Below are 18758 nucleotides of genomic sequence, written 5' to 3'. Positions count from 1 at the left end.
CATGTTACAGATAATGACAATATTAGTATGATTTTGTAAATATATTTGAAACTGTAAACATGGGTTTCCTTGGGGTCCAAATCATGGGATAAAATGTTCTTTACTTGGCTGCCATGGCCTAAGAGAGAGGGGAGGAGAGGCTCTTGCAAGGATTGGAGAGGGAGGGAGGTGTAAAATTAGACCAAGGACCTTTAAGAAGGATCTTGAGAGTGGGGGATTTGGGCATTTAGGACAGGAGGGAATGTCTTAAAAGAATGCATTTGTGAACCAGAGACGGATTTGGGTCACATTTCTACTAGCGTCCACTGCCCTCAGCTCTGTCTTTACCACCTACACGGCTGGAGCCCAGAGACTTTCTTATACATTGGTCAGGAAGAAGGACAAATGAGTTCTTTCAGAGTAGAAGGGACAGCTGGGAAGGACATGCCTTCCAAGTTGGGAAAGAACATGAGCTTCTGGGGGGGCGTGTGAGAGGTCTGAAGGAGGCTCCTGGCTTCCTGGGGTCAGCGCAGAACAAGTGGGCGTACCGGAGCGCGAAGCTTTGTGATGCTTTGTGTGGGTGACTCTCAGTGGACAAAGGACCATTCAGAGTTTCTTGATTTATTCATAATGTCACCTTTACAATCAGCCCTCATTTCTCATTCACATTTCATCGTCATAAGAGCATTTTAAAATCTACAGATATCACAACTGCTGCTGATTGACTTTAATACTTTAGCATTAATTCAAACGTGAAAAAATTTAAAATAGTGAGCCTGTGCTATTAGTTTCTAGGAGTATTTCTATATTACTTAAAAGCATACAGTATTTAACTCTATGCTCAAGTTAATAGTTTTTTGTATACAGTATCTGTGCTGCGCTGTACTGAGTCGCTCAGTTGTGTCCAACCCTGCAATCCCATGGACTGTTTCAATGTTAAAATTTGAATTCTAAGGCTGTTTACTAAGAACGTTAAACTATCAAAGTATAAGGTATATAAAGCTATAGAGAAATAAGAAATGCACTTCTTTGAATAGGCTACATACATAAAGTATGATATCTGTGAAAGGCATTCATTAACACATTCATTCATTCAACAAATTTACCTGAATGTCCACTGTGTTCAAGGCACCACTAGGAGCTGTGGAAATGATGATGAGTAAGGCACACTCCTGCTCTTCAAGAGCTTATAAACTGGCAGAATTTTTCAAGGTGCTCTCTAACAAGGGAGCCACAAGTGATTTCTAATGTAGAGAGGAGCGAATACTGTTTGCATTGAGTGTTAGTTTAGTCGTCTTTGCAAAAGCTTCTTTCTTCTCATAATATGCGGCCTCATTTACAAACACTGGGTACACGGTTTGGTCTCCACCCAGTGAAATAGTCTTTCCATCAAGAGTTAAAAACACAGGATCCTCAGGGTGCAAGGGTTTCCAATCTTGATCCTTTCAGGAAACAACATACATAAATTACATTTGGTTTCTCTCCTACTTTACAAATTGTATAATGGAAAAGAATATGAGAAAGGATGTATATGTGTATATCTATCTCTATATATTCATATATGTGACGGAATCATTCGCTGTACACCAGAAACTAACACAACATTGTAAATCAACTATACATAGAAGTAGTGTTAGTTGCTTAGTCGTGTCTGACTCTTTGCGACCCCATGGACTGTAGCCCCCCAGGCTCCTCTGTCCATGGGATTTTCCAGGCAAGAATACTGGAGTGGGTTGCCATTCCCTTCTCCAGAGGATCTTCCCGACCCAGGAATCAAACCAGGTCTCCTGCATTGCAGGCAGATTCTTTACAGTATGAGCTACAGGGAAGTCCCGTCAAAAAATCAATTATACTTCAATAAAAAATAAAACATTCTTATGTCAGGCTCTAGACAACCAAAATGACAGCACTATCTTCTTTTAAAAGAGACAAGTTAGAGGTATGTGACTAAACTGAGATTGAGCAGTTTGTTTTGGCAGCAGTTTTAAGAGTTCCCCTTTTTATTTTTATAACTGCCACATGATCAGAGTCTGCTTTGGTATCAAGTTCACCTTGAATGTTGCTGAAGAGGTTTATAATATCAAAAACCAAACTACATGCACATATTCTTAAGTGCAAATTATATCTCTTGCTAGCTGAAGTTAAATTCCTCTCAGCAAAATTTAGGAAATATTCATTAAGAGTCTTCTGTATATAAGACATTCTACTGTTGGGGATAAAAAATGAGTGACCTTGTGCCTGCATGCTAGAAGGCTCTATTCTGGTGGGGATTGGTGGGAGAAGGTGGGGATAGGCTGGGAAAAGCCTGGGAAAAGCACAAGATAGGTGAATATTTCCTATACGTGTTCCCACATTATGATAACTACTGAATCATTTAAGAGGTTCACAATCTTTATCTTTCTATCCTTTAAAACACTGCCTCAGGCTCCTTCAAGTTTCCACCTGGATCCCACTAAGGCACAAAGCTGGATCTGCTCCACTAGTCTGTGTTTTGGGGCAGGCTGCTTTATTAAGTCGGAGAAGGCAATGGCACCCCACTCCAGTACTCTTGCCTGGAAAATCCCATGGATGGAGGAGCCTGGTGGGCTGCAGTCCATGGGGTCGCTAAGAGTCGGATGACTGAGTGACTTCACTTTAACTTTTCACTTTCATGCACTGGAAAAGGAAATGGCAACCCACTCCAGTGTTCTTGCCTGGAGAATCCCAGGGTTGGGGAGCCTGGTGGGCTGCAGTCTACGGGGTCGCACAGAGTCGGATACAACTGAAGTGACTTAGCAGCAGCAGCAGCAGCAGCTTTATTAAGTTGTAAGTCCGAATGACTATCATTAGGGTCATTAAATAGCAGTCTGAACTGGATCAGTGGTTTCCCACTCTAATTACACAGGCCAATAAGATCAGATTATCCCAGAGCAGGGACAGGCGCTGTTATTTTCTAAAAGGCGCTGTAGGCGATGTGCCTCCAGGGCTGACTGCACCAGGCTAGACAATCCATTGGTTCTCTTCCATTTCTGACGTCTGCTAGTGTGTGGGGAGATGGATGTTTTAGCTTTTTAGAATCTTTGCTCTTCTCTGCTTTTACCTCTGCCTCTTCCAGATTTAAACTTCCTATTCTTTCCTATGAGCCTTTTCTTCCCCTTCATTACACCATTATTGATCAAACCAGACAAAGAGCAGATACATACTGGGGTCTTGAGGGGTCAGGGAAAAAAGGCAGAAAACATCCCAAAGGAGGAGGCTCTGATTGGTTTGCTCTTTTACAGTAGTGATGACAGGGAGGTGGTAGCAACGTGGCCAACTGCAAAGAACCTTCGTTCTGGATCTGCCATCAATAACTACAGGACTGTGGGAAGGATCTAATTTCTGAGCCTCCATTTTCTTATATTAAAGTAGATGTAATAATTCTTACCCATTGCACTTGACGCAGGAATTTCATGTTCTCTGACCCCCATCCACATCTCATTATTCTGTTATAGCATCTGGTTATCTTCATTTGAAGACCACAGTTTAGACTTTAGTATATCTAGACTATAAGTTCCACATGAATATAAACCATATTCGTTGATGTACCTCCAGAGCCAGCACAGGATTTATTCCATAAATATTTACTCAGCGATGATCTGAATACCTTATCTAGACTGCAGTGTTTTTGAGAACATCTATTGAGGCACTCACATATGTAAAATGCTTAATGGGCTGTTAAATGTTAGTCGCTCAGTCATGTCCGACTCTTTGCAACCCCATGGACTATAGCCAGCCAGGGTCTGAGGTCCATGGGATTCTACAGGCAAGAAAACTGGAGGTGGTAGCCATTTCCTTCTCCAGGGCATCTTCCCCACCCAGGGACTGAACCAGGGTCTCCTGCATTGCAAGCAGATTCTTTACTGTCTGAGTCACCACGGACTATAAAGGTCTACTCAAAGTTGCGAGCATGCTCAGTTGTGTCTGACTCTTTGCAAACCCATGGACTGTATAGCCTGCCAGGCTTCCCTGTCCATGAGATTTCCATGGCAAGAATACTAGAGTGGGTTGCCATTTCCTCTTCCAGGGGATCTTCCCAACCCAGAGATTGAACCCATGTTTCCTGTGTCTCCTGCATTGGCAGGTGGATTCTCTACCACTGAGCCACCTGGGAATCCCTCCCCTGAAAGGTAGGGCATCATTATTTTGAATATTTAAAAGAAATAGTAACCATTACCTGCAGTTTAGGATGGATGATAGCAGAAATTTCTCCACTTTCATTCCTGGGATAATCAACTTTCTCCATTATTTTATAGACTTCAATAGCACAGGGAGGAAATTCTTTTCCTGTGGCAAAATAAATAAATATAAATGGCAACTAAAAAATAAAAAACACTCCTGATAAAAGGGAAGTTTATACTTCAAAAAAGGAACCAAAAACTGCAAACAGACAGCTATAGGGAGAACACAGTATCTTTTTTGCTTTTAAATCATTTTTCATTGTGAAATATAATACTCAGAAAGTACATAAAACACAATTTCACCCAGAAGTGGGATTGCTGGGATCATATGGGAATCCTGTTTTTAATTTTTTGAGGAACCTCTATGCTGTTTTCCATAGCAGCTGCACCGACTTAGATTCCCACCAGTAGTGCATAAGGGTTCCCTTTTCTCCATATCTTCAGCATAACTTATTTCTTGTTTCTTGATAATAGCCATTCTAAAAGGAGCGAGCTGATATCTTATTATTTTTTTTTATAATGTACTTTATTTTTTAATTTAATTTTTTACTGGGGTACAGTTGCTTTTCAATGTTGTGTTTCTGCTGCACAATGAAGTGAATCAGCTCTACATATACAAACAGCCCTGGTCTCCTAGCTCCCTCTCCCATCCTGCTGCCCCATTTCGCCCATCTAGGTCACCGGGGAGCACTGAGCTGAGCTCCCTGAGCTACACCATAGGTTCCCACTAGCTATCTGTTTTACACATGGTAGTGTACACACATCAATCCTGATCTCCCATTCCATCCTACCTCCTTCCCCTCTCATTACGGTTTTGATTTTAATTTCCCTGGTGACTAATGATGTAGAACATTTTTTCATGTGTCTGTTGGCCATCTGTATGTCTTCTCTGGAAAAATGTCTATTCAGATCTTCCTCTCATTTTTAAATCAGTATTTTTTTTTTACTATTGAGTTGTATGAGTTCTCTATATATTTTGAATATTAGTGCCTTATCAGATATATAATTTGCAAATATTTTCTCCCATTCAGTAGATTGTATTTTCACTCTGTTGATGGTTTCCTTTGCTGTGCAGAAGATTTTAGTCTGACATAGTCTCATTTATTTTTGCCTTTGTTGCTTCTAATTTTGGTGTCAGATTCAAAAAATTGCCAAGACCTATACCTATTTCAGGAAGCTCACTGCCCATGTTTTCTTCTAGTTTTATAGTTTCAGTTCTTATGTTCATGTCTTTAATCCATTTTGAGTTAATTTTTGTGTATGGTCTTTAAGATAGTGGTCATTCCATTCCTTTGCACCTAGCTGTCCAGTCTCCCCAAGGCCCCTTATTGAAGAGACTGCCCCTTCTCCACTGTAGATTCTTTGTTCCTTTGATGTATATTAATTGACCATATATACATAGGTTTGGAGAAGGCAATGGCACCCCACTCCAGTACTCTTGCCTGGAAAATCCCATGGACTGAGGAGCCTGGTAGGTTTGGAGAAGGCAATGGCACCCCACTCCGGTACTCTTGCCTGGAAAATCCCATGGAAGGAGGAGCCTGGTAGGCTGCAGTCCATGGGGTCGCTAAGAGTCGGACATGACTGAGCGACTTTCACTTTTCACTTGATGCATTGGAGAAGGAAATGGCAACCCACTCCAGTGTTCTTGCCTGGAGAATCCCAGGGACTGGGGAGCCTGGTGGGTTGCCGTCTATGGGGTCGCACAGAGTAGGACACGACTGAAGCGACTTAGCAGCAGCAGCACATAGGTTTATTTCTGGGCTCTCCACTCCATTCCATTGATCTGTGTGTCTATTTTTATGCCAACACTATATGGCTTAATTACAACAGCTTTGTAATATGAAGTTGGGGGCTTCCCTGGTGGCTCAGCTGGTAAAGAATCCACCTGCAATGTGGGAGACCTGGGTTCAATCCCTGGGTTGGGATGATTCCCTGGAGAAGGGAAGAGTTACCCACTCCAGTATTCTGGCCTGGAGAATTCCATGGATTGTATAGTCCAAGGGATTGCAAAAGAGACAGACACAACTGAGTGACTTTCACTTTCACTTTGAAGTCAGGAAGTGTGATGCCTCCAGCTTTGCTCCTCTTTCTCAAGATTGCTTTGGCTATTTGGGGTCTTATATTGCTCCGTAAAATTTTAGTTAAGGATGTTCACAACAACACTAAACCAAAGGATGTTCTCGAATGATTCCTACCAGCACTGGGTCCACAAATACACAGAGGTTGGACAGAGGTGGAAAGCAGAACTTAAAAAGTCGGTGCAGGGGAGAGAGAGGCTAGGAATGAGAGTCAGGCAGGACACCTGTGCTCTGATCTCCCAGCCGTGTCAACTTGAGCAACATGCTTAACTTCTCGATGCTCACTTTCTTTACCTGTCAGATGAAGATTTCACATCAATTCATCTTGGAGGGCCCCTTCCAGCTCTGACATCCTGTGATTGTGTAACTTCAGGAGGACGTTCAGCAGGTTAGATGACTTCACCATTGTGCTCCTCCTCTTAACTAAGTATGTTAAACATCTGGGCAGCTCTTGAACAGTGAGATATTGGGATATAGCCAGTCTGCCCATAGTGGAGTGAAACTTACAATGCTGCAGCAACGTTAAACAACCCAGTGCCCAGAAACTTGGAAAAGGGGTAGTTTACGTTTATACCTGGCTACCTCTGAATAAACAGGATGAACTTTCATCCAGCATAGAGCCCACACTATGCCATGGTTGCAATCCAAAGGAAAATCTTCCTTTCCCCTTAGTGCAGAAAGTGCAGCCAGGGTGGAATTCAGATATCCTGCCATCACTTCTGTACCAGTTTGCTTCCGCTGCATAATATGTTATGCCAGAACTCTGTGGCATAAAACAACCCTCTAGTTTAGCTCATGATTCTGTGGCTTGGTTGGGCAGTCCCTCTGGTCTAGGCTGGACTGGCTGATTTCTAATTGGCTTGCTCATGCATTTGCGGTGAGCTGGCAGATCAGCAGGAGGTGGATGATCTAAGATGGCTTTGCTGTCATATCTGGGCATTGATGGGCCCTCCCCTGGAGCTGCAGAACTACTGACTGGGAGGTGTCAGTCTTCAGCCTCATGGTCTTGTATCATCCAGCAGGCTAGGTGAGCTGATTCACAAAATGACAGAGCAAGGCTCCTAAGAGCAGCAAGACAGCAAGCCCGGACATGCAAGTTCTTTTCAGATCTCTTCTGTGGTATAAAACATGCCACATGGCCAAGCCAGATCCAGGTGGTAGGAAAACAGACTCTATCTCTAGCTAGGACATGGAAGCAGGGAAGAGAAGAATTTGTGGCCATTTTTATAATTTACCAAATCTTCCAAGATGAAGACAGAAATATCAGATGTCATTTCTTTAAACCAGAAGGTCCACTGGGAGAAAAGAAGAAAGTGGTAGAACACGAAGGAACATGTTTTTGCTCCTTAGAATCTCAGAGCTGGAGTGACTCTCAAATGCTTAACTTCCATTGATGCTTGAATATTCTCTGTATCTTTCTGGCTAAGTGGTCATCTTGCTCCTGCTTGAACAGCCTCACAAAGCGTGGTCTGTTCCACTGTTGGTCAGCTTTGCTAATCAAAAATTTCTGTCCTTAGATAACATTATCCCACAGATTCTATTCTGCCCTCTGAGTCACAGAAAACTTGTCTAATTCCTTTCCAGTATAATACTTCTGAAACTCTAAAATAAAATTGGCTTTAAGACTCCTTTTCTGCCAGTCTAAGTGCCTTTAATTTTATCAACCAGCACTCAAATATTGTCACATACACGAGGATACATGTGAAGGTATTCCGTAAACTGAACTTCTATGTGCATCCTTGGGATTATTTTTATTATGGTTTTCAAACTCTTCAACATTCTCAGTCATCTCCTTAGCTGCTGCTGCTGCTAAGTCACTTCAGTCGGGTCCGACTCTGTGTGACCCCATAGATGGAAGCCCACCAGGCTCCCCCGTCCCTGGGATTTTCCAGGCAAGAACACTGGAGTGGGTTGCCATTTCCTTCTCCAATGCATGAAAGTGAAAAGTGAAAGTGAAGTTGCTCAGTGGTGTCCGACTCTTTGTGACCCCATGGACTGCAGCCCTCCAGGTTCCTCTGTCCATGGGATTCTCCAGGCAAGAGTACCGGAGTGGGGTGCCATTGCCTTCTCCCCATTTCCTTAGCTAACCTCTACTATAAGATGTTTCTCCTGAAGTATGTATTCAGAATTTATTCACAGGTCTCCCCAAATGTTCATGCAAGGCAGAAAAGAGATTATTTCCCCAATCTAATGGGATAAAATGGTTTTGTATTTTAATTTGCATTTCTGACTACTAGTGATATTGGACATCTTTTCATCTGTTTATTGGACATCTATATTTCTTGGTATTTCTTTGCTTTTTAAAATGGACATTAATAGGAAAACGAGGATTTCATTTGTGAGACTTTATTTGGTAGCTGTTCTTCTTGAATGTGTCTACACTGGTCATTGAAGAATGGCTGAGATGATTACATTTTTTTTAAAAAAACAATTAATATCGCAAACGTGGCAAACTTGACCTAGGGTCCATTGTTATTTCAGTGTTGAGTGGTTTAGTCATCATGTGCGCTCCATCTCGTCTTCCTGTCCTGATTTATTTGCACACACACAAGCTAACAATGAGAGAAACAATTTCGGCCTACTACTTACCTTCATTGAAATTATGTATAAAATCAAGAGCATGCTGAATCATTTTTCTCATTTGATCTAGAATATCAGCTCTCAGAACCCCCTGAGGCTGGGGACCGACTTCTATACCTAGGTACAGAAGGGGAGATAGTCACATTTCATGTGTTAGAATACAAGATGGAGCATTTTCATACATCAAGATCTAGAATCGCATCATTAAAAATGATTAAAAAGGCAGACCATGTAGCATAATGGAAAATACGTGAGACATACTATTAGGCAATAAATTAAGCCAAGCATTTACAAGTTATATGCATAGTAAATAAAGACTGGGAGAGAACATAAGAAAATCAGAGTTGTGCTATAGTAGTAAGGTCTTGTGGGTCTTTTTTCTCTAAATTTCCTTCAATGTTGACAAAATATTTAAAAATTATAATACAGTAAAAGGAGCAGACAACTTTATATTGACAAAATAGTAAGTGACCACAAAGAGAAACTGTCATAGACACAGCTTGTAGGAGAAAACACATCTATTTAGTAATAGAAAGCTAAACTAAACAAGCCATGGATTTAAGTCAAACGACAATCTGTGTGACCCTGGAGCAATATTCTTGCCTTTAACACAACAACCCAACCCGCCATGATAGTCAATGGTTTTAATTTTCTGTGGAAAAAACCTGTATTCATTTCTTCTCATCACAATGAAATTAATTCCCATACCATTAGGTCTACTTCCTGTGGCTGTCAAGCATTCTTCCCATAAACCTACAAAATATTTTTCTCTAAACCACTTATCTAGTCCTTTCCCTCCTATCCAAGTCTCCCACACTGTTATAATTACAATCATCACCTTATTCATTTATAAAGCTATTTACCAATATAACATCATCCAATCCTTTCCATCTATTCATATACATTCCTTTCCACCTATCCTGTTTTCACCCACTTCTGTTATTTCCCCATTCACAAAATCTTATTGTAGTCTCTTTTATCTCATTTTTCACTTTTGTATTTAGCTCTTCTGGATTTATGTTTGGGCATATATTTAAGAATATGGTATAAGTGTGGCTAAGGTATGCATCGATGTATAAATTATTTGTAAATATGTGAAAATGTGTTTGTGGATACGTCTGTCTGCGTTCTGTACAAGGTATTATTGCTTCCCTACCCAAAATTCATTCCATCTACTCCTTGCTGACAGAGTCCTGATTTTGGCTGGGATTCCAGCTCAGGGGTAAACACAGAACAGTTTTGCTCAATCACAGTACTCCATCAGCCCTAGTAATTAATTGAAGAATGCATATATGACTCAGTTCTGAATAACTGGCCACAACGGAAGGTCCACAGGGGAGTTCCTGGGACTCTCCTTTCTTCCACCAGATACTGCCATGTTGGCATATGATGCTTGAAATTACAGTGCACATCTTGTGCCACCTAAAGTCACGTCGTTGTTGTTTAGTCGCTAAGTCATGTCCGACTCTTTTGAGATCCCAGAAAACTATGGCCTGCCAGGGGATTTCTCAGGCAAGAATACTGGAGTGTATTGCTATTTCCTTCTCCAGAGGATCTTCCTCACCCAGGGATTGAACTTGTGACTCCTACATTGGCAGGTGGATTCTTTACTGCTGAGCCACCAGGGATGCCCATCTAAAGTCATAGAAATATTACAAAATACTGAGCTGGAGACAGTGTCTCTCTGATCTTAAGTGTCCCCTCTGCCCATGACTGGATGATATAAAAATATTCCAAATAATATAGTAAAGTAGGTATAATATTTCTAATTATTTATAATGATCTTAATATTCCCCCACACTGAAACGTTTGAAAGATTTGGCTCTATTTTCAAAGGAGTGGGATTTTTTTTTTTTTTTTTTGCCACACTACATGCAGGATCTTAATTCCCCAACCAGGGATCAAACCCAGGCACCCTGTGGTAGAGGGGCAGAGTCTCAACCACTGAACCACCAGGGAAGTCCCTGGATCTATTTTTAAGAGACAGATATATCAATAGATATTCATTCTAGCTAAGAGCAACATTTCCCATAAATGTAATAAACCAAGGCCTGTAAATCTTATGCTTTATTTGGTGTCATAGATCTCTATCCTTTATTTTTAAGCACTTGGTTTGTTTCAAATAATTATCTACACTTGGTCATTTAGCTTGCCTCAACAGACCCCTTGATTATGCACCAAAATGATCAAAAACCAAATAACCAAAATAACTTTAAATCTACTTCTAAGTTGTGTTGCTGTTGTTCAGTCTCTAAGTCATGTCCAACTCTTTATGACCCCATGGACTGTAAGACAACAGCAATTTTAAGGATTACAGTGCGGTCTGCAAACAATGATGCTAGTACGTCACTCAGGAAGGAGAACGGGATGTAGAAAAAAGAGACTGTTGGAGAGGGTGTATGAGAGTGCAAGCCTGTGTGCTGGAAGTTACCAGAAGGCAAAGACAAATCCACAGCTCAGTAACTGACAGGGCACACAAGTGAATGGATAATAAACACAGGTTATCAGAGACTCTACTGCGAAGCAGATGCTAAGAGGGATGCTGGGAGAGAATTTTCCATGGGTCTTCTGTATTTCTGCACGTCTTGCCAGCAAGATACTGACTGCCTTGGCTCCAGATTATTGTTTTAAGAGTTTTGTACAGTGGATACCCTTGGAAGATAGGGCTGGTGTCTTGCTTGAGCAAAAAGCAGGTTGCTTACTACCCATTATAAAAGACTCAAATTCCTCTAGCTCAGTGCTTCTTTCTGGAATGTAGAAAATTGGTCAATGAAAGTGAGGAAATCTGATATAGCTAGAGACAGCCTGGGGATAGTTTGCTTATTACTTGACAATTACAAGCCATAATGATGAGCAAAGTAGCTGCAAATAGTCTTTAAATTAGTTTTCTTAGAGTTTCGTCTCAGACATATTTTGTTGTTTTTTTTTTTTTTTTAGGGTATAGTAAGAACTTTTAATTGATTGATTAAAAAGGAACCATATAAATATATGTGTCCATGGCTTCTCTGCAGAGAAGGCAATGGCACCCCACTCCAGTATTCTTGCCTGGAAAATTCCATGGATGGAGGAGCCTGGTAGGCTGCAGTCCATGGGGTCGCCAAGAGTTGGACATGACTGAGCAACTTCACTTTCACTTTTCACTTTCATGCATTGGAGAAGGAAATGGCAGCCGACTCCAGTGTTCTTGCCTGGAGAATCCCAGGGACGGGGGAGCCTGGTGGGCTGCTGTCTATGGGGTCACACAGAGTCGGACACGAAGACATATTTTGTTTAGCTGTGACAGTGGGAAATGTGACTTACCAACAGGATACTTGGCTATAGAACGAGTAGTTGCATATTTGAGAGAAGGATGCTCAATAAGGTAAACATAGCAGGGTAATGGAGCCAAAGACGTCTGAAAAGAATTTAAAACATGTTCTTATTATGTAAAGACCATATGCCTTGTTCTCTTTACTGTCAGTCAATAATGCCTTCAGTATGTTTAACTTCATCCACTAAGATTAGTAAGACAACTTTAGGAAACACATTCTAAACTCCAACTACATATAAAATTAGATTATATGTAACTTTCTGGATAAAATGTATATTAAACAATTCTCCAGAACCACGAACAAAGTATATGAATAAATTCTTCTGAATGGCTTTTGTTATTTTTGTTTTCATCACTCGTTACACTGAGTATTTAGCTTACTATGGGTTTCTTAAAGATTTCTATTTCTACCCTTGTGGGCCAGGTCTCTAGAGATGGCAAGTAACTCCCCCACTTATCTGAATAATTCAGCCTCTTGGTTTTGATGACAATGCAGCATACAAAGTATTCAGCTCTCCCTTCAATGAGCAGCAAAGATACTGCATCATGATCTCCTACCAGAACTACTATCTAGTCAATGTCACGAATTCAAGGAAACAAAAATAATAGTTAATCCTTACTGCTCAAAGCACTCAGCTAAATGCATTAAGAATTTTTTTTTCTTATGTAAGGCTTATTATGGTCATACCAGGTAGCTGTTGTTATTATGCCAATTTTATAAAACAAGGAAAGCAAGGCAGTTGATTACCTTGTTCAAGGTTAGCAAGTGAGAAAATCAGGATTTGAACCCAGGTACTGGCTATATGGGTCACATTACTTTTCATTAAATCATACTAGCTCATGCTAGCTCTCTGGAAGGAAGGCTATCCATTACATAGAAATAACCATACAGTTCATTATTTGTGTTTTGCTTGACAGTTATTTTCTAGCAGTTTTTCTTATTATAGGCACTGGACTGCTGATTTTTTCATCTTGTAGATTTCTGAGCCTTAAGATGATTAGCTATATGAAGTACTGAAAGATCAGATGTATGTTGGGGTATATGAATCAAACGGAGACAAAGGGCTAAAGACAGTCAGTCTTTTTATCATTGGTCTTTAGTCAACATTAAATGATTATCTTTTAAGCTTCTTAAAACTGTAATTGAGCCACTTCAACCACTTCAAAATTTTGGTATTAATTTTACTGAGAAACATGATTACTGTCATAGTCTTAATAAAAGATCTAAAATTTTATAGACACAGTGACTCATATGCTCTATTATTTTTCATTATATTTATTATTTTGCTCATCCCTTCTCCTTTTCTTCTGCCTGTCACTGCTGCTTCTCTTCTGGTGCTCCCCTCAGTCTCTCATTTCTCTTGGACCCTCCCTCCTCACCCTTTTCTGGTTGTTTCAACATCTATAATCAACTTAAAATTACAGGTCCTAGGCTAACTTGTAAATTAATAACATTGACATTACCTTAATATAATGAAACATCTGAATTAAAAAGTCATTCCTGGAATCTTCAAGAATAAGAGTGCACCCCATGTTAGAAGTAGTGTTGTGAAGGTCAAAAATAATGTCATAGGAATCTTCACTATCTTTTGGACCAAATAAATGATTGATTTCTTGAGCCCTTCTCACTTCATATGGCAAATCCTCTGACTTTTTTTTGCTGTTATTAGCAGAAAGAAAAAGATTAACAACACCTGGAGCTAAGATAACATACATATACAATGAGAACACAGTATATTAGAAACCTGGCACCAAACCTTTAATATGAAAAACCTCTGAGGGAAGGGGAACTTTATTTGAAAATTTTACAAATTAAAAATTACATTTCCCCCCTCTGTTTGATTCCAAGTAATGTTGCATTGTCACACTTGCAAATAATAGTTCATTTATGTGGCTGGTCACAGGAAGGACATTTCAAACACTTTATCATTTGACTTCAACTCTGAATGAAATTCGCCCATTAATTTAATCAAGAGTCCCTTAGTAGTTAAGTGCACTGGGCTATAATGAAGCTAGACCATCAAATGCACCTATTATTTTTTTACACCCTAGCTAATTCTAGTGCACAAGAATAGTCAAACTTAGGAGCTCACATCATCTTATTAGGGATTCTTAAGTGATTCTAGGACCCACTAGTGGTCCAGGGTCAAGGTTTACAGAGAAGAGTCTGGGTACACTGTGAAAATGCAAAACATTGCAGCAGTATGCATATATGCATTTTTCTAGGATGAGGGTTGATATTTTTTATTGAATTCTCAAATGAGTCTCTACCTGCTGCCCCCCACCTCCAACCTCAATGGTTAGGATACATTTTTTCTTAATGTACATGATAATTTAAATTTATTTTTCTCATGAAAGCATTCAACATTTCCCTATAATTCCATTTATTTCTATTCTCTGACTATTTTTGTTAGCATCTTCAAAAGACCTACAGTTTGTACCTGAGTAATTCTTGCCTGGAATGCAATCAAGAAATTGGAGCAGCAGTTTTTCAACTATGAAGAAAAGCTGCATACTAAGGCTAGTGCAGTGGGAAGACTGGGGCTTCCCTGGTAGTTCAGCTGTTAAAGAATCCACCTGCAATGAAGGAGACCCCAGTTCGATTCCTAGGTCGGGTCCCCTGGAGAAAGGATAGGCTACCCACGCCAGTATTCTTGGGCTTCCCTGATAGCTCAGATGGTAAAGAATCTGCCTGCAATGTGGGAGACCTGGGTTTGATCTCTGGATTGGGAAGATTCTCTGGAGGAGGGCATGGCAACCCACTCCAGTATTCTTGCCTGGAGAAGCCCCATGGACAGAGGAGCCTGAAGGGCTACAGTCTGTGGGATCACAGAGTCGGACACTGGGCGACTAGCACAGCACAGTGGGAAGACAGAAGTCTGTGGCCTTTATAATATCACTGAGCTATCCAGTCCTGCCTGGACTGCCTACCTCTGGACTTGTTATTTGTGGAAAGAAACCCTTATTTGTTTAAGTCATTGTTTTCAGATTTCTATTATAAGCAACCAGATAGTTCCTAAAGGCTACATGTGTATGTGTGTGCAGGCTAAGTTGCTTCAGACATGTTCTTTGTGACCCTATGGACTGTAGCCCTCCAGGCTCCTCTGTCCATAGGATTCTTCAAGCAAGAATACTGGAGTAGGTTGCCATGCCCTCCTCCAGGGGATCTTCCCGACCCAGGGATCAAACCTGCATCTCTTATGTCTCCTGTATTCACAGGTGAGTTCTTTACCACTGATCCCCTGGTGGCTCAGTCAGAAGAGTCTGCCTGCAATGCAGGAGACCTGGGTTCAATCCCTGGATCGGGAAGATCCCCTGGAGGAGGAAATGGCTATCCTCTCCAGTATTCTTGCCTGGAGAATTCCATGGACAGAGGAGCCTGGTGGGCTGCAGTCCATGGGGTCACAAAGAGTCGGACGTGACTGAGTGACTAACACTTTCTTTACCACGAGTGCCACCTGGGAAGCCCAAAGGCTACAAATGCACTTTAAAAGCTAATTAACGCCACAACTTCATAAGTTCCTCCCTCCTTGCCACAACTGATTTGCTTCTCCCTCTCCCCCATGTGAGTAAATGACACCACCAGCTACTCAGGTGCTCAGAGTCAAGACATGATGTCCTGAAAGGTAATAAACATCTAGTCAGTATTTGAATAATTGAAAGATTTAGTAACCCACTAGATGTAGGGAATAAAGAATGTGGAAGGTTCTAAGATGATTTCCATGTGATTTAGTGGGTAATGGTGACATCACTGAGATGAGGAATACAGGGAAAGCAGCACAGTTTAGGAGAAGGAGGATGGGAGAAGGTAATTGACTAATCTAGCTCATAAGTTTCCATGAACACCCTGAAAAAACACTGTCCAGCCTCTGATAAGTGTTAAATATAAGAAGTAGAAAGTGAGTTTAATTTAAAAGACTACTCTCATTGAAATGCAAGCCACTGAGTGGTCATAATAAGAAAACTCAATCTAGTTCATTTCAGAGTTATTTGGCAAGTTAACATGCCAACTAAAAGTTATTCTTCAAGAAATCTTTAGTGGTAATGTAAGAGTTAGTTAATAGGTATTTTAGGTGAATAGATAAACCTTAATCGTGTTGACATAACCTCAGTCGTGAATATAAAGCATGTTTGAATTTAAAATTTATGTTAGTAAAAATATGGTTTGATATGTAAGCTATGCTGCTGCTGCTGCTAAGTCGCTTCAGTCATGTCCGACTCTGTGCGACCCCATAGACGGCAGCCCACCAGGCTCCCCGTCCCTGGGATTCTCCAGGCAAGAACACTGGAGTGGGTTGCCATTTCCTTCTCCAATGCATAAAAGTGAAGAGTGAAAGTGAAGTCGCTCAGTCATGTCCAACTCTTAGCGACCCCATGGACGGCCTACCAGGCTCCTCTGTTCATGGGATTTTCCAGGCAAGAGTACTGGAGTGGGGTGCCATTGCCTTCTCTGATGTAAGCTATGACTAATGTATAATTGCCCCAGAGATTGTATTCCATAAAGAGAGGCAAATTTGTATAAATATAGTAGCCATCTTTTGATCTATGATGAGATTAAAGTAACTCTTTAAACTCAAAACAGGATTTAATAGAAAATGAGTATATAAAAGTGTTATATTAGTTGTTGCTGGGCATTACTTATATCTTAGCTTGTCGTCTGTTAGCTCATTGAGAGCAGAAATCATTTTGTACATAACTTTGTATTCCCACAGTATCTGGCACAGTGGCCCATGAAGAGTAGGTGTTTAATAATATTTTTATGTAAATGAAAGAAGTGGTAAAAAGCTTAGAGGCCTAAATATCTACAGGAGTTGCTACAATGATGTAAACAAAGGCAAAAATAATAAGGACATAGAGCATTATGATTGTATACACTATATGTAATGTATCATCAGCTATAATTTAAATTCAGAAAATTCAGGTCTCAAGGACCCACTACTGAAGGTAGTACATGTACTCCTCAGATCACAGAGCAGTCTAATGTTTTCTGATGATGGTCATTTATTCACTCTTTCATTAAACAAACATTAACTGAAACATTACACTTTTCTTAACTAGAACTTCATGCACTACCAAAATATAGTTGCAAAAAGTGTAGTAGTGAATCACCTAGAAAGCTAAAAAATATGTACCTAAGTGTAGCGGTCAAATATTAATTTAATGCAAAAGACTTATTAAATCTGTTTCTTTAAAGACATAATTTAAAAATAAAAACCTCTGTTATTTGTTGTCCCAGTCTAGATAGAATATATTTTAAAAAATCAGTTAAGAAGTGTTTGATGTTTAAAAAAATTTATAAAAGAGTACATGAATGTCCAGTTTAGGTAATTAATTCATCACATAGTATGACTAAAAGTGAAAGTGATCTTATTCACAATAGCGATTCTGTGTATGAACATGAATATTATATGTATACACATGTGCTTTCACACATACTACTTTTCACACACACACACACAAACACACATGTGCACACATACAACACAAAATATAGTCTTACCCAAGATTTTCAGGGTCAAAAACTCGATTCAGGTCACAGTCAATATATCTGGTGCACTTCTTCACTGCTCTTGGGTTGGTAATAAATGGTTTTACCTCCAGCCCTGTTCTTTGAATCTCAGTGCTGTTCTCCAGCCAGTGCTTAACTAGAAATACTCCTGTTAGTTCATTCCCATGAGTTCCTCCAAAGATAGCCACCTTTTTTATAGGGTCTTCAGCAATGTGACAAGAAGTCATTTTTGTGAAGTAGGTTTATCTGATTTCGGCAATTCAGAAGAGAGGAGATCAAAGAAAACTTAATTTCTTAGGCAAAGTTTAGAAACTTAAATCTAAATGAGACTTTAACCTAAGTGCAAAGTACAGACTTCTCTTGAGTGGAGTATATTTTAATTTTCTGTTACAAGTTCTGAGCTGTGTTTATTATAGGGATACTCCCTTCTTTAGCCCTGCCCTTTACCATATTTGGGTTAAAATATGCAGAGATCAACTAGAGATGCAGCTGTTTACTTTAACTTCTAACTCCCTCAAATGGTCGGTAGACCTAAATGCAATAATAAGTTAGCATCTCACACTTAAGCGAAACTTCTGCTTTCTCTTTAGCCAGAATGTTTTCTAACAGTGTTTTCATGATTATTTGTGGTAGTAAAAATAGATTACACTTTTCTTATCCTCAAAAATATAAAATAAAAGACTGGCCTATAGTATGCATCTTATTATTCAATATTTATATTTCTGCTTAAAACCATTTCTTCTCTGAAATGAGTTCAGGCCCTATTTATCTTCTGAGGGCATCTGAATTTCAGCTCTATAAACAGCCAATGGCAGATCCTCAGAGAACTCCTCTGGAACCACTATCCTTTCTTTTTTTTTTATTTTCAGTACATTAAATTTATTCATAAAAAATCCTTAAAAATGTACACTTTTTCCTTTTTAACCTAGTAAAACACAAAACCCTCAATTGAACTGACATTTATAATTCAAAATCAAATTAGCAGAATATTAAATACTTAAGAATCTTTTAAAAATATAAAGTTACATGCAATTTTGTAGAACTGACATAAAAGAATGGATCAAAAATGGGAGAATATTCCTTCATTCCTAAAAAGAAAA

The 18758-nt window shown here is 39.8% G+C and overlaps 1 protein-coding gene across 1 annotated transcript; it reads right to left on the bottom strand.

Moving 5' to 3' along the window:
• Positions 1-584: 584 nt before the first annotated feature.
• ASPA (aspartoacylase) lies at positions 585-18054 on the bottom strand. Its single transcript, XM_019982480.2, has 6 exons — positions 17650-18054; positions 13614-13809; positions 12140-12233; positions 8849-8956; positions 4175-4284; positions 585-1421 (listed from the first exon to the last, which is right to left on the bottom strand). Exons 1-6 carry the CDS (start codon positions 17883-17885, stop codon positions 1224-1226), a joined length of 942 nt encoding a protein of 313 aa, XP_019838039.2. The 5' UTR covers positions 17886-18054; the 3' UTR covers positions 585-1223.
• Positions 18055-18758: the final 704 nt, after the last annotated feature.

Source organism: Bos indicus, chromosome 19, assembly GCF_029378745.1.
Source record: "Bos indicus isolate NIAB-ARS_2022 breed Sahiwal x Tharparkar chromosome 19, NIAB-ARS_B.indTharparkar_mat_pri_1.0, whole genome shotgun sequence".
Lineage (NCBI taxonomy): Eukaryota > Metazoa > Chordata > Mammalia > Artiodactyla > Bovidae > Bos > Bos indicus.
Note: the sequence above shows the minus strand (reverse complement) of the source record. Positions and strands in the feature narration are given on the sequence as shown.